This window comes from Chenopodium quinoa, unplaced genomic scaffold, assembly GCF_001683475.1.
Source record: "Chenopodium quinoa cultivar QQ74 unplaced genomic scaffold, ASM168347v1, whole genome shotgun sequence".
NCBI classification, from domain to species: domain Eukaryota; kingdom Viridiplantae; phylum Streptophyta; class Magnoliopsida; order Caryophyllales; family Amaranthaceae; genus Chenopodium; species Chenopodium quinoa.
The window spans coordinates 147,829-165,329 of record NW_018743136.1 but is presented as its reverse complement, the minus strand read 5'-3'; the positions used below and the strand labels follow the sequence as shown (position 1 = coordinate 165,329).

Here is a 17,501-nt window from a genome sequence, read left to right as displayed (position 1 = left end):
TTTATTTATGTATGGACAAGTTTTTATTGATTTATTTTAAAACAGTTATTATGGTTATTCATATATTATTAATAAAAGTTAGTTATTTTTCCGCTGCAATTTGAGTAATTAATTAAGCCTTACGTTTTCACGTGGCGGTAATACGCCCAAGTCTATCTCTACGGTATTTCTATACGTATAAATATAGTATTTACGTAGAGGGAGATTTGGGGTGTTACATATTATGTTATTATTATACAAAATCATTTATTTTAGTCATTATATACAAATAATAAATTTATAATTACGTTTTATAATGAGTTTGATTATACTAGTCAAGTTGAAGTTGTAGTACCCAAAAATCGAATTTTTAACCTTAAACTCTTTGTTCCCGAGTCAAATATTTTGTTCCCGAGCCAAATATTTTGTTCACGAGTCATACTACAAAGTGCAAAAAAACATTAAATCTCCTCTCTGCTAAAGTCAACTCTAAACTTCCACAATAATGCTCCACGTAGCTCCCTTATACACCATACATCGTCAAAAACGTTCCAAACTTGAGCAGTCTCCAAAATCAATTCCGATCAAGGCCCTGGTCTGATTTGACTGAAATTCAGACAACATGTTTGGAACATCTAGAGCATCTATCAATTTTAAAGGTGTGATTGTTGTTTGATTCTATAGATCAAAAGTTATGGCTGCCGATAAGAAGCTCGTTTTCTTGTTCTTTGAACTCCTTCACGTCGGCAAAAATGGAACAAAACCCCCCACTTGCTCTTGCATCAATTGAGACAGCTAAAACAATACCCAATTGAGGCTATAAATAAGCCATCGATATGCTTCCCCAAGCCAACTTTGTTCATTTCATTTGCAAGCTTCTTCCTTCCTTCCTTCCTTTCCCCATTTTCCCACTCCTCTTCCTTTGTCCATGAACACCACCACGACCACCACTACTCCCTACTGTCCAAACACCAGTTGTTGACCCACCTCCTATCACCGGCAATCACCAAAAGTAGCACCACCTCCCTCCTTATCTTCCCCGATTACCGCAACTCCTAAGGCTATCAAATAAATTGCTTCCTAAACTACTACTACTACGGCTACTACTACTTTGTTATTTTTGTTAATATTATCATCTTATGTTACTACTGCTATGTAACACCCTAGAAATTTCTTTTCTTTAAAATACCTGTTTTGCTCTTTTTAAAACTCAAAATAGAAAAATCTAAGACATTATCGCCACCGTAAAAACGGCTAAGACAACTATCAAAGACACACAGCGGAATACTATCTTTAAAAATATTCAAAACAATTCAACTTTGGGGTTAAATTAAATATTCTAACAGACCATAAGTATCCTATTTTATAAAATTTTATAAATACGACTTATAAACTTGAACTAGTGTGTGGCCCGGGCTTTGCCCCGGGTGATACTTTGAATAATTTCGTTTTTATATTAGACGCTTTAAAAGTCGTACTTCATAATTTTTTTACGTGGTAAATTTGAAAACAATGATAACAATAACTCATTTTGGATTTTTTTTTTGTTTTATATTACATTATAATACTTGTACTATATATATTTATACATAAATGTGGAAACATAAATTGTAATTTAATTCTAGCTAAGATGACAATGCATGTGGTTTTTATTCGATGGTAGAGATTGTTGAATGATAATGTGGCGTAATACGGGTGTAAGAAAGGGTACGCGTGACACATACACAATTTTATAAATGCCTTTTAATATATTATAAAGACTAAAATAGACCCACTCTATAAATAAACTTTTGACTAGCAAATAATAAACAACTCAAAATTGAACCTTAAATCCAAATTAACCCAAAAATAAATCGGGTGAAAAAAAAATAAACAACTCTCGGCATCCACCAATCCACCATAGCTCACCAGTCGGCAATCACCATTCGCCACAACCCAATTGCCAAATATTAATTTTAAAAAATTTCCCTAAAAAGCAAAATTCATATTTTTTTCAAAAAGTTTCAAAATTATTTATCAAGTAATGTGGGGCCAAGCAAGAAAATCAAGGTGTTTGGCCTCAAATGGTGCTCTGAATTCACCTAATAGATACTCTAATTTTTACAGAAGCCCGCAAATTCCGACATTAATCCAATCTCTTAAATCCTTATACCCTGGATTTAGCACTGATCTACTGCTTATTACTAAGTAAATTACAACTACTACAAACAAACAACACCCACTTTACTGTTCTTGTTCAGCTCATCTGTGCTATCTTTTTGCAGATTCTCCAACTTTTTGCCAAATTTGATCAATTTAAACTTCGATCTGAAATACCCAGAATCCAAATTTGCCAAAAATCTGTAAAAATTTGCACCCCAAATCACTGGAAATTGAAGAGAGAGAAAGAGATGGTGGTATGGAGGAAAGGGTGTTGAAGAAGAAGGTGGAAAAATGGCGAGAATAGATTGGGGGAGTCATGGAAGAGGGAAATGGGGTTGTTCTTATAAGAGGATTACTTTAATTGTTTGCTCAATTAATATTGTTGTTGCTCTTTATGTTCTTCATTGCCTTTACAGCTCTGTTTATAACTACTCCAATGCTAATACTTCTTCACAAGATAGTAAGTTCATCTTTCTATATGATTATAATAATTATTATTATACTTGTTTTGGTTATTAGAATGTTATTTATCAATTTGTGTATGTATTTGTTTATTCAATATATGGTGTTTGATGAATTTGGTCAACGGTGGAGTGGTTTCTTGTAATGGAACTGGTTTCGAGTTGATTAATTTTTAGTGTTGTTGCATGATTTGATGAAGGTTTTATGAGCTAATTTGATTATGCGGTGTTAAAGTAGTGGATATTGATTGAAAAGTTGTTTTTGTGATCAGTTGTTAAGCACACCCCAGATCAATTGAGGAGAATGGAGGAGTCGGTTCGGATTAGGAAAGCAGCAGAGCCTATTGAGCTTGTCAAAGTGGTGAGGATTGGTTTTTGAACTTGAATTTGGTTGGTACTTTGTTTTGCTGATTTTGAAACTGTGTTTTAAGTTTCTGTGGGAAGTTTTGGTGTTAATTAGGTTTTAATGTGAGGGTTAAGAATGTTATCTACTGAGAACGTATCTTCTGTCAGTTGAATTTGCGACTGATGTTGAATTTTCTGATTGTTATGAAGGTTGAGAATTTTACAGCAGTATTGGCTGAACAAAAAAGAATCACGAAATTACCACCACATTTGAAGCAGATGATTCGAGATGAGATCCTGCAACAGCTCAAAACCCTACCTGCTAAAGCTAATACGACCGAGCAAAGAGGTTGGTGTTACTCATCTTCATTGTCAATTTTAATCTCTTCTTCATATTTGGTGTTGCATTTGAACGGATAGATACTATGTAGAAAAATGCCCTCACAAGGATTGGCATGTAGCATTGCTAGTTAAATGTGCCTGTGTTCGGAAATTATTGGTGCAATTTGTCCCTTTTCCCATCTTTATGCACTGGACTCTGAATTGGACTCTGTACATTCTTAAATGTGTGCCATAATCTTGTTGAGTTGGTGAGCAAAATGACTTCAGTGCAGATGGAGTCAATGTTCAATAAAGCATGATGTGCTGCCAGACCTTCAGCTTGGCACGGGTAGTTAATGTTCTGTCCAGGATCCTTTGTCATTCACTCATTCTGGTTGCTTCGCTTCTATGCCCCATCAAAATGAATTTTTAAAACACCATTGCCAGGACCCTGGCTACACTGCCAGACCATGCTGTTGGGTCTTGATTCTGTCCCCCTTTCATCACTCTGGATCTTGCCTTGATGAAGAGTTTCTCCCCTTTCTTCCTCACTTTCCACTGTTTCCAGTGATTTGCTTGCTACAGGAATCCACATCCTCACCGCGTCGTCTGTTATGTAATGCAACATTGGTGACTTGCTGTTAGAACGTCTTTTCTATTATGTGCTTATGTCTGTTCTTTTGTCATTTGCCTGTCCACGTCTAAGGAGTTCTCATGAGTTATTATAAAGGAGAGAAGAAAAGCATTATTCACAAATCACAACAGGAAAACAACATTTACATACCAACAAGGAGAGAACCCGGGAGGGTGGAGGAATAATTCATTGTTACTATGTTAGCTACTATATATTAGTTATGTTAGCTTCTAGTTATGATTGAATTATTGTAGATCTACTTATTTTCTCTATCTTGAATACCAAATTCTTTCATTTGTTTACCTTTTGCTCTAATAATATGGCCTTGACTGGTTTTAACATAGCATTATCACAGCGGAGCAAATCCAATTAACCTAAGCTTGCAGCTGCTTTTTGTCTGCTCTGTTTACTGACATTGAATTAAATGTATAAAAAATTGCATCTCCTCGCCAAGGCCAATAAAGGCACTTTACTCTATTGCCTGTGCCATAGGCACTTCTTTGTATACACTGTATAGTACTTTGTCATCAGTCATACTTTAGTCTCATTTGCTGCAGATATAGCTCATAGATATGAACCGTTTCGAAAATTTGTCCAATTTTCCCTAATAGGCTCTTGTCAAGATTGGGATTTAGGAGTTAGATGTCTCTGTAATTTTGACTTCATGAGGAATTCTGGCCTTATTCCTCTGTTGCATGGGAGTAATTTCTGATGAAACCTTCATCCCAAAGGACTCCTGGCGTTTACTTCATAGGCGTTTACTTAATATGAAAAAGATGTATATGACAGTTTAATCAATTTTTGAGCCCTTTGTAATCCAGTGCTGAAAAGTTTTCCATCAGAGACTTTTTTGCTTCAGCTAAAATTGGGTGGGATTTAAACAATTTTGGTGGTGGTTAGAATGTTAGATATAAATAAGATCTATTCCTGCTTGTTGGGACATTTGCTAAAATCTCACAGGCAAGATGTGTAAGGAATTTTATAATTCACTCCTGTATCTATCTTAAACTTTTTATGTTGGAATAAAATGAGACATGCTATGCTTTGATCTGACAAAAAAATATCAGCAGTTGAGTGTAATTACCTATGCTGTTATCAATTTCTTTACTGATCTTAAGAGTTTAGACCACTGTATTTATTAACTTCCAAGGAACAGTATGCAGTAGCTAAATCAGGTTGTATTAAGAGATAAGACTAATTTAGCTCCTTGCCTCAGCACTAGACCCATGATTTTTGTTGTTCTAGAAAATCTTAGCTGAATCTAAAATGAGCTGCTCAATTGTAATTTTTGCTGATTCAATGTGCAATTTGATAACTACATATTCTTCCTTTCTAGTTGCATATGCTTGTTTGGTAAGGTATCTCGGAATAGTGGTTTTAACCCTCATAAAATTTAATTGATCCATTGATTGCTTAAATTCACCTTTTAATTGACTATCTAGACAGCCAATTATCAATCTTAAAAAAACAACAAACCCCAATGTTTTAATTGATATGGTAATAGTGAATAAAAGAGTAGTATGTTACACTGTTTTATGGGCATTTCTGGCCTTAAGTCAAGTGTTGGAATTGACAAACATATAGCTGTAAGATAACAATAGCTTCAGGAAGAAGAGGGGGAGGAGGGGGGGGGGGAGGATTCATGTAGTGTACCCAACTACCATGGCCTCATAAAATTTTATCAGAACATTTTCGACTTTTCTAAACCATCATCTGATTTAGAAGATGTAGGCATCTGCTCTGTTTAAGTTCTGTTCATCATCAAGAATCTTTCCCTAGGAGCATCAGTTTCTGCCACAAACTTCTTCTGCCATGGAGAAGTTATATGTCATTTCCTTCCTGTATCAACAGTATTCAATAGCTTTGGTAAAGATTCACATAGCTGTAGGCTCAGGCCTCTCCTTCTCATAAGATAGTGGATTGATGGGCAGCATCAGCAGCCATTTGCTTAAATATTTAGCTTTTGTCACCTACACCTGCTTCAATTCAGAAACATTCTTACTGGTCAAGTGATACCTATCTTTCAGTCTTACACATCTACTGCTAAATTGAACTATAATATAATCTGCTAATCTGCTAGCGTCTACGTCATCATTGTGCATGTATGCATGAGTCTCATCTTTTCTAATGCCTCCTAGATGTGGATTTGGGTCAGATATGGGTACGTTCAGTTGTTTGACATGTCTTGATCCACAATTTGGAAACATGGAGATCCTGTCCCTAGAAGGCACAAGTATAGGGACAAAACTAATATGTAGTACAATGCAAATTAGAAATTACATCTTGCTGAGGAAGTTGACACATTAAGGAAGCTAAGAATGACCAATAACAAAACCCAATATAACTAAATATTAGAAGTCCCAAGATAAATACTCATAAAGGGATAAGATGTGTTTGATCTCACTTGATTGATTTTATAGGTATATATATATATATACACCATGTTTACTTTATCTTCTATGTTATACGATTTTGCATACTCATGTCATATACATACAATATACATATACCTTGTTTACTTTATCTTCTATCTTGTATGATTTTGCATACTCATGTCAGACTATGTATCGCAGAACTTGGCTATTTATTATTAAAATTTCATAATTGTAGTCTTATTGACTTGTCAAGTGTTCAATCCGTGTCAAAGTACTCTAGGTGTAATAGAGAGTTAGAGTAACATTGCTAATCTTCTCTTTCTATTTGTTCCAAAATTCTCCAAATGTGATGAGAATGAGATTGTCTCTTATATATACCTCCCTCCCTTCTCTCTCCATAAACACCGGTGCAACATCGATGATGAGATTGTCTACATCCCACCAATTTTTATTGCAATTTTTTTTTTTTTTAAATATTTTATTTCACATAACATCAGTAGCAATATGAGCTTTGACACCAGAGTTTATCATTAAATTTTCCAATCAGTAGCAATAACAGTATCAGTATCAACTTTACTTTATCATTAGAATTTTCCAATCACGGTCCATGCATTGACACGAGAATTTCCCCTAAATGACACTCACAGATCTAAGGTCACCAGTTAAAGAGGAAGAAGAATTACCTTCATTAAAGTGAGTCACAGTAATGATTCTCCTCTGACCATTTTCAATGGAGCCAGTATGTCTAGTGTTTTTTTACTTTGATTTGGACTAGTGTCAAAGTGGCTCATTATATAATGCACTTTTTATTGATTGTAAAATAGCAAATGCTCAATTTGGTTTTGGTTTTAAAGTCGCAGCTCCCAATGATATAGCTTCTTTGTTGTCATGAAGGTAGGTCGCATACATCCCATACTATAATATGTCTGAACGGGAGTTTCTTTGGAGGTACTGGGTTAATGTAGATGCTGACATTCTTTCTTTCTAAAACTTTCTCCAAAAGTGAGATCCAATTCAGTAAGCTGTTTCTTTAATAGAGCAACATAGAGCTTCTAGGTTCTCTAGCTGGCATTTCTGTTATTTGATGGAAGCTCTGATCTTCCCATGGCTGCCATTATAACATACTGGCAGGCCTGATATAGTCTTCTCTGAGAAAACTTTCAATCTTGATGCTGTTCTTTTTTCTCTTCTTGGTTGGAATATATTGAATTGATAGATGTCTGAAATCGGATAAACTATACCCTAGCTATGGAACCCTAGTGTTTATTTCACTAGTCTTTTGAATTTTGTGCAGTATTAGAAGTCTGCCTATACAATGTAGCTTTTACATGGGTCTCCTATGTGTACCTTTGGCCGTTAGCTGTTTCAACTATGTATAATTAAAAATTACACTAAGTATAAATAAATAAAGTTCAAAATTTTTAGTTTTATGATGAGATGAATCTAACAAGATTCCACATTCTAATATTTTTCTTTCATATAAATTATAACTGTCAAAGTTGTTTTGCTTTGTCCACAAGAGTAGTGAGTCAAACTTTCAGGAATGGTGGAAATATTAGTATTCAGCCCAGTGGCATGTGAAACAAAAGCAGACAATGTGTTTTTTCAAGGTATATGATTATCAGCACCCATGATATCTTAAAGTGTTTTCTTAAAGATAACCCCATAAGCTTTCGCAATATTATTTATTTTAAAGGAACACTTTTATGACTTTGCGAGGAATATAAATGTGAGAGAAGATCCTAAAGCTTGCTTTATCCTCAGGTTAGAGTCTTGTATATGAATGTTCTTGCTTCTTGGTGGATTCTTAAATTTTGCTTCATTGTCAGATCATAAACTTTGATATTTGAGGTCAGCACAGTTGGGAATTGTTGTCTGTGAAGCTTATAATCATCAACTATGAAATTTAAGAGAATATGATATGCGATCAATTTCCTCTGGCTTGCCCTTGCTTTATGTGTTTTAGTCTTTTTGATCTTCACTGATTGAGAGTACACTTACCCCTGTTAATGTTGTGGTCTGTTGTGATTATTAAGGGTTCAAATTTGTGTTTATGATGCAGTTGCTTCCTCTAATATACCTTTTGCTCACTTTATGACTACAGAAGCAGTTGAAAACTGGCGGGACGCTAAATTGCATGAAGCAAGACTATTGATCCTTGGTGAACAGAATGTTACCTTGACGATTTCATCCGATGATGCTGGTGAGACTTTCTTTCCTCTGAATATGCCTTTTGGTTTTCTTTTTGTTAAATTGTTCATAGTTTGTCGATTTTACATATTTGCAATATCATACTGATTGCCTCGTTAACTTCTTGTTTAATTGTGTTCAATGTAGCATTACTAGTTGAGGCCATGGAATCAAGTTGGTCTTCATTTATGGAAGTAATTGGGCTGTGGATACCACCTGCAGTCATTCACAAGGAGCATGACGATAAGCCTCCTGGAATAGATGAGCTCGGTAAATGATCAATCTGACACTCAATCGAACTAATTCTAACTATGCCTTTTGTCTTTTGTGTATTTGTTGCCTTTTAAATTATTGTCATATCAATATAATATATTTTGGTTTAGAAATTGTATTACTCCGTATAGGCAGAATTTTATTATTATTCTGTTGGTTTAATGAGTGAATACCTAAGACATACAATTACATATACAGAAGAAGACCTTTTAGCTGGAAGGCCTGTTCCTCCCGAGTGTCACGCTGAACTTCATACAGATTATGATGGGGTTGCTGTTAAATGGGGTCTAACCCATCACAAAGAGAGTGCTGCTGACTGTTGCCAGGCTTGCTTCGATCAGGCAAGTCGAGCGAAGCCTGGTGAAATGAAATGCAATGTATGGGTTTATTGCCCATCTGAAGCAGGTTGTTATTCTCCAGACATCTATGAACATAAGCATCAGGAGTGCTGGCTGAAATTTGTAAGTGCCTTTGCATTGTGATTTTATTGCTATTCTTAAAGCTGAAAACAAGATGCACTCGAACTCTCAACTGGCAAATTTTCTAAGTTGACATATCCTTTGGTGCTTTGATGTACAGAATTTGGTTTGATATTATCATTTTATTTATTTATTTATTTATTTTTGTAAAGGTCTTAAATGAATGGGGTCCTTAAATTTTCAGTAGTGTTGTTTTATTCTCTTTTTCATTTGCTCTTAACTCATAATTACCTACTTGTATTTTTTGTTCATTTGCTCCTTCCCTATATTAATATAAGTCGGGCCTTAACGCATGGCAGAGTTAATTCTTTGGTAACAGAAAGATTATTTTGGGACAGACCGAAGTGATAGTAAGAAGTTTATTGGGGGAGGGAGTACTTTTCTAATACTTTTCACAATGACATTTATTGTTATGATTTATGAACTTGTGAGGGATTGTTAAATCTAATACTCTTTATAAGTTTATTGGAGAATAAATTTTAGGCGTATAAATAGCATATTTTAGGCTGTTCATTGTTTTTCCTAGCATATTTAAGCACTCTGCTGTTTGTAGTAACTTATTTTCATGCTTCTTGGTTTTGCAGTCAGAAAAACCCAAATTGAATTTCAAAGACAAGTATTCTGAAACATATAGAAGTTCTCACCCAGGAGCACCTCTGGTTGTTCCATGGGTTTCTGGGGTGTTGAGTGCATGATTGGGGAATTGGATACAGCAAGGTATGCAACGAATTGGAGCAGGCTTAGCAGTACACAACCTTCAGCAAATTGTCAAAATGGAGACCATCTGCTGCTGCTTTGTTGGAAAATTTCGCTTCACTCTTGTTAGATTCAGTGAGGGCTTTCGAACTACATTGTCCAGGCTTCTTTGGTTTCTGAGTCAATTTTTGTTAACTCATGGCTTGGTGGTTTACTGGTGCTGGTTCTTTAAATTTGAATCATGGCACCCTTTTAGAGGGTTACACTTTAACTTGAAATAGTTCATTGTAAAACATTTTGAAGATATATAAGATCTGTTGCGCAATTCTTTCACTTTTGGTTTCCTTGTCAAGTAGCCAATTGTCAGATCTTATGATTCCATTATTATCATCCAAACAACAGTAATTCAGACTTTGAAGTATTTTCGGCTATATTGTGATGAGCAAGAATGTAAGATTAGATGCATGAAATCGACTGTGACAAATTTCATATTCAATTGCTTCCTTGTCTATTGATCTCTCATTCAATTAACTCTACGTCTCTACTACCCTAAATGCTTGCTATGTATGTATAATCTAGGCTCTGTTTAGTTCATTTGATTTTGTTTGAAATCATATTAATTTAACGTATTTACAAGTAAGAATGCAAAGTTGGTTTAACACGTGAAGTAACGTGTGTTATAGTATGTGGGAATTTTTGACTTTTATAAAAAAAAAATTACTAAATATAAAAGTATACGAAATTGTTTTTTTCCACCAAACTTCTAGTATGACTTCTTTTACACAAAAGTTTAAAAAAACCGGATGTATAATAATTTTATTGTAAATCAGCCCAACTAAAGCAAGTGGGACTTGCTGCTTACACGTGTGAGCAACTCTTTTTTCAGTTTTTCATTTACATTTTACAATCTTCCTTCTCTCTCTTCTTTAAAGAATATTTTTTTTCTCTCTCCTCTGCTATTCTTTTTCTCTCTCCTTCCTCCCCTTTTCCTTACAGGAACAAAGCACAGTAGCACACTTTAATTTGTGTTTCTTCTTCCTCTGTATTCTTCATTGATTTATAGTACTACGTACTGATCTTGCTATTTTAATTTTTTCTAACTAATTTCGAGGCGTGCTCTGATGCTCATGCATCTTTCTATTTGAAGTTTTGTTTTAAAAAAACTATTGTTTTTTTTTTTTCCTTTTCGAAACAATATGAAAGTTTTGGTTAAAATTAAATAGTGAAAGTTGACTAGTTGAGCTTTGAAAGAAGTTTACGACAATTGCATTTTTTTTTTTGAAAGAACGACAAAGGACGCAAGGGAGGAATTCGGGTCGGAGGAGTTTGGCGGATCTTCGGTGTTGGGATTGATTTCGCCATTGAAGGAGAGAGAAAATGGAGGAAAATACTTGCTAAATGTAGAAAAAAAGGGTAACTTTTTTATTTTAATACTCTGTTTTTGTGAAAAAAAAAGTCACTTTTGTGAAAAAAATGTCACTTTTGTGTAAAAAAGGGTAACTTTTGTGAAAATATAGGTCACTTTTATAAAAAAATTTTTTTTATAAAAAAGGGTCACTTTTGTGAAAAAAAGGTAACTTTTGTGAAAATATAGGTTATTTTTATACAAAAAAAAAGGTCACTTTTATAAGAAAAAAGGGTCACTTTTCGTAAAATGTTTGATGTATAATAAAATTATTGTAAAGCGGGTGCATACAAAAGGTTTTGCTTCTTTTATCATATCATCAGCAAACACCTTTGATTGTTCCTGTGAGAATTTTAATGGCAGTTTAAGAGTATTCAGTATGTATGTCTAGCTATTTGTTACGGAGTATTTACGCTTTGTTTGGATAGCAAAGAAGGAAGGAAAATAAGGGGAGGGAAAATGGAGGAAGGGAAGGGAAAAGAAAGGGAGGGGGAGGTGAGCTCCATTTTCCCTCCAAATCTCTCCAATTTTGGAGAGATTATGGTTATTAAAGAGAGAGGGAAAATGGATCCTTCCCTCTCCTTCCCCTTCCTTCCCCCAATCTTTTACCCAAATAAGAGATTTTGTCCCCCTCCATTTCTCTTCTCTTCTTTTCCTTCCATTTCTTCCTATTCAAACAAAGTGTTAAACAAGAATTTCTTATGCAAAGAGGTGTGGTTAATCTAAAGTCAAAACAGGAAGATTGTTCATAAAGAAACAATCAATCTCACATCTTATAAGTAAAGCACAACACAGTACTTGGAAATTCAACCAGCTCGAACATTATAAAATCATGACACTTATAAGCCCTTCAAATTCTCAATTTAAAAAGATAAACTTTACTAGCCAGATTCGTAGATGTAGCCATTATAATTAGGAAAATTTACAATGCAAATCCGCCATTTTGATTGGAATGAAGGGAAGAAAGAACATCAACTTTCCCTCTATATCTTTCAAGGCTGTTGGATCCTAACTAGATGGGAAAATAAATTAAGAAGGAGAGAGGGGGGTAGAAGGTAGTTGGCGGAGTTAATTAGATGGAAAAGTGAAAAAGTGGGCCCTAGTTTCGTTTTAATTGAATGGAAAATGTTACTGGACAGTGCTACTCAAACGTTTCAAAACTTGTGGGTAGTTCTAAACAAATAAAAAAAGGGGTAATTATTCACAAATAACCCTATTTTTAATATACAAAATTTTACTTTTGCATCCCATCCATGCTTAATCACACAATTTTTTCCAATGAATATAATTTTTTTTCATTGTATATATCATCTCATTCGTCAAATATTTGGATTAAATTTTTAAGGTTATTTTTTAGTTAAAATTACAAATAATATTACAATCTTTGGCCGATTCTTTTTTAATAATACAACTTTTGGGTTATTCCTTAATATTATAACCTTTGGGAGGTTTTCATTTTTAACAGGCAAAAATCGGTTGGTAACCTGTTGAATAGGTTATCCATGACACGTGTCATTGTTTATTGGTTTGGTCAACTTAATTTGATTTTTTTAAAATTACATAAAATAATAAAAATTACTTTTATTATTATGATTAACATAAAAATTTAACAAAATAAAGACAGAAAAAGAAAAAACCCCACCACCCCTGCCTCCATCTGCCACCATTCCCTCTCCCCCTCCCCTTACGTAGCTCACCTCTCCGACTCCCCTTACACAACTCCCCTCTCCAACCATCGTAGCCTCCATCTCCCCTCTCCCCGACCACCATAGCCTCCATCTCGCCTCTCCCCGGCCATCCAAACGAAATCGCAACCAACCTTCACCTTCCGAACCACCGCAACCACGAATCCACCCCTGCCCGACCACCGTAGCCCCAAAACCACCCCTCTCCTATTTTTCGGCCCCATAAACTATATTCCCAACCTAAAACCACCAAATCTCCATTTAACCCAAAAAAAACTTAAAACCCAAGACAGCGGGCTCTAGGTAAACGGGTTTATGGTGGGGGATTTGGTTTATGATGCGGGAATGGGTGGGTTTTTGGGGTCGACCGGCAACGGGGGAGGCTGATCGCCGGCAGGCTGCCGATAGGGTGCGGCGGGGGCTGTCGGTGGTTATTTTGTAAAAGATATTTTATTTGTTAAAAATAAGATAATTAAAAACTTAATTAGAATTTAATTTTTTTTTGAAAGAAATTAGAATTTAATTAAAGGTTAAACAATTTTATCAAAAAAATATCAAAAAATATTTAAACCAATTACATGCCAACACGTGCCATGAGTAACCTGTTTAACAAAATACAAGTTTTTGTACCTTTAGAAATGGACACCCCCCAAAGTTTGTAATATTAAGGTACAATCCAAAGATTGTATTATTAAAAAAGAACCGGCCAAAGGTTGTATTATTATTTGCAATTTTTCCTATTTTATAAAATAATTTAAATCCTAAATCACTATTCATAAGGTTTTTATTTTTTTTATTTTATTTTTATAACTTACATGCCACATAAAATTAAACTCTCAAACATCATTTGATAATTTTTCTTTTTATTCTAAAATAAAGTGTAACTTTTTTTTACAATTCACAGTTTTTTTTTGTTTTTTTTTGACAAAGGATTAATTTGCATATATTGAAATAGTTCACGCTAAAACAATAAGAACTAGGCCTATTAAGACCTTTACAACAAATCCACGAGCAACACTTGTTCTTATGAACGCTAGAAAACAAGGCAACTTAAAAGAAACTGCTTTCATAGTTATCCCCTGAGTGTTGGAACCACTGTGTACCGCCTTGATTCTAGCGAGTAGAAGCCTACATTACATGTTATTCCCGGTGTCCTTTTTCCACAAAGGGAGAAGCTTGTGTAATTGACTAGAAACTCTTTGTAACTTGTGGAGCTTGAAAGACAAAACCAAAGCAAGAAACGAAAGGAAGGTAATACCACGGTAACCAGTAACTTGATTTCTCTCTTTTAAAATAAAGAAATACATGATTTGTAGCATACTTATGAACCCCAAATAATATGAGAGCAGCGCACATACTTGAAAATTTGAATGGAATGAGTACAAAACCCATCACAGACCTGAAAAACTTAAAGAAGTCCAATGATAAAAATTAGAGCCAACTAACGACGAAACCAAACACCAAACCTTCCGGTTAAACACTCGCAAACCTAACAGATAAAGAACCATTTACAAATGACTTTCACCCAACTTGGTATTTAAGGAAAACCCAAACCAAGGAAGTGTAAGCCAAAACTGACTACAACAAGGAGACCCACTTTTCCAAGTCCAAGACATGAAACAAAGGCAAGGGGCAAGACATATATTCCTCCAAACACCCAAAACCTAAAGTCTAACCCAAAATTACTTCCCCTAACCTCTTCAAGATTGGAAAAGCCCAACATGGCCTTCCAATTGGAAACTAAATAGGGACACATAACAAGGAGAAAAACAGTCCAACAAAACCAAAAGGGAAGACATCCAACCAAGGAGTAGAAACTTAAACTAAAACAAACATACTAGCTTCAAAGAAGAATAACTAAGGAGAATGAAGACTTACTGAGCCAAAAACAGAGCACCAAAAATCAAAGAAGAAACCAAAATAGAGAAATTCGAAATTGGTCCTAAATCTATGAAACCCTAACCCTAACTTCACCAATTACTGTCGCGATTCCCTTTTTTTCTGCAATCCCCAGACAATGGCGTTTAGAGTTAGCCCAAGACCCTTAAATCGTCGATTTTGTCCCCTGAACACACGGATCTGTAACCAATTCAAGATCCTTCTTCTATGCGAAATAATTCTAGGTGGAACAAGGCTTCCTCGTCTCCTTAACTAGCGGAAAACCAACATAAACAATCTAAACTTCCGGTGAGAAGAGGGTAACGCCAAATGAAGGTCAAAGCTCTTCGTGGAGCTTGTTTCCGCTTCAACTTCACCACACAAACATGAGCTTTAAAAAACTAGAAAAAAGGAAGGAGAACCAACCACGATGCCGGAACTCTCGTGAGTTCCAGGTTTCAGGGGCTGTTTTTGAGGAGAGAGAACAAAGTATTTTTAGAGGTGAGAGAAAATGCTTTTATTTACTAAAATATTAATTCATAGTGGTTTTACCTAGCATATAAAATCATCTCAAATCTTATTAGTTAATTTTACGTGTGGCGATTGATTTTTTTATTCTAAAATAAAATGTGAATCTCTTATTTCATTAGTTGGTAACTTGATATAATGCATTTATTTATGTGTCTGTATCATGCATTTTAAAATTTTTTTATCTATTGATATCTATTAAAAAAAATAAAAAATAAAAAAATTCCTATTCTACTTTTTTATACAAAAATCTGGGAAATAAAGATTTTTTAAATTAAATTAATAGTTTCTACATTATATTTATCGAATATGTGGATAAAGTCTTTAATAGCAAAAGATAAATTTCCTTTTTTTTTTAAATAATTTGAATTCTCAATCAATTGCTATTTGTGGCATTTGATGAGTTGCATACTTATTTCCACCCCTTGCTAAATTAACATTTATGACAGACTTGATCACCGTTCATCGCATTCAAGAATTTCAAGATGTTGAACTTACAAAAATACGTTTATTTGCCAACAAAATTTATACGCTTATTTGTATTAGACATTAGATGGGCTTATATAGTGTAGGGAATACTCCAAGCATCCCACATTTGAGCCCCACTGTGATAATACATTTAAGCATGGTGGCGTCCAAAGAGAAGGAAGATAGAGCAAAAGAGTCACCAACAAATTTTAGGAACTTGTGAACCAATCATAGGCTGAAAGTTACACCCCTTCACGATCCATAAGATCACTAACTCTATAGAGGTCCGGAACCATGACTGGATATTCGGGGATGAAGGTACAAATCCAACCTAAAAGAGATTGAACCTACCCTAAAAATAGGCCTCTACTTTGTTCTTCTCATATTCATGTGCGCTTTCTGACTAACATACAATCAATATATTAATCCTAAGCGTGTTTAATCTATATTGGTTGATTAACAAATCTATCATTGTCGATCACTTGAATTAAAATCATATAAGCCTAAATAAAATTATTAACTATCTTATTAAGCGTGATTTCAAGTACAAATTTCCTTTAAATCTGCAAGAGGGAGTGTGATCAAACAATAACAATAATAATAAGCAACATAAAAATAATATTAACACAACAAATAATCTTCAATATATCAATCTCATTAAAGCATAATAATGTTAGCAAGATCCTAAGCATAATACTAACATGATTAAAAACAAATCCTAGCATGTCACTAAACAATAAAAATCAAAGGTATAGCCCTAACATGATAGAAGAAATATGAAGCAACCTAAACATGATACTATTAAATATTAAAAGGCATCCTAATATAGTACTAGGAATTAAAATAATCTAAGCATGCTTTCTATATCAAAAGAATAATGAAGTAATCAAATTAATTAATTCAATCCCTTGTACCTTTTTCTATCAAAACAATGGACACGTTAGTAACTCCAAAAGAAATATTACATCAAACAATCAAAATAATATTGATTGAAATTAGATTTGGGACAAACCCTCATAAATCATCAACCTTTCACATCTAGGGTGAAGGCAACTTTGAGCTTGGCTAGGTGTGTCGAAGTCTCATGAAGAAGGAAGGGTGTTTTTGAAAAGGCTAGGCTTAGAAAATCAAGAGAGAGAGAGAATAAGCTTTTAGCTTAGAGAGAGAAGAATAGATGATTGTTGGTGATTTGAAAACGGGGAATATAGACCCTATTTATAGAGAAAAACGACCTTAAACGATAGAAAAGAATCAGAATTTCAATCGGAGTAAAACTGATTCTATTGCAAAACGACATAAATGTCGCACAACGACAGGTCTGTTGCAATGCGATAAGACTGTGTTTTGCAAATTTTGTTTTTATCATAACTTTTGGTCCAAAAGTTGAAATAAGGCATATAAGATGTCGTTGGAAAGCTCTTGAAATATACTTTCCAATCCAATTAAAATCAGATTAAAATATTTTTGAGAATAAAATATATGGTCGAAATAGTGGAAGGGTGTCAGTTTTGGAAAGAGTTTCGTATTTCTTTCATATCTTTTTCGTTATAATTTGGAATTAATATTATAATATATCATTGGAAAGATAATTTCAAGGGACATCCAACCATATAAGATTTGGATAAAAATTATGAGGCACAAA

General features: G+C 34.3%; 1 protein-coding gene across 1 annotated transcript; it reads left to right on the top strand.

Moving 5' to 3' along the window:
• The first annotated feature begins 1,630 nt into the window (after positions 1 to 1,630).
• Positions 1,631 to 10,228, top strand: LOC110732036. The gene is made up of 7 exons (XM_021911948.1): positions 1,631 to 2,581; positions 2,855 to 2,943; positions 3,138 to 3,276; positions 8,362 to 8,460; positions 8,595 to 8,717; positions 8,919 to 9,181; positions 9,784 to 10,228. Exons 1-7 carry the CDS (start codon positions 2,413 to 2,415, stop codon positions 9,892 to 9,894), a joined length of 993 nt encoding a protein of 330 aa, XP_021767640.1. The 5' UTR covers positions 1,631 to 2,412; the 3' UTR covers positions 9,895 to 10,228.
• Positions 10,229 to 17,501: the final 7,273 nt, after the last annotated feature.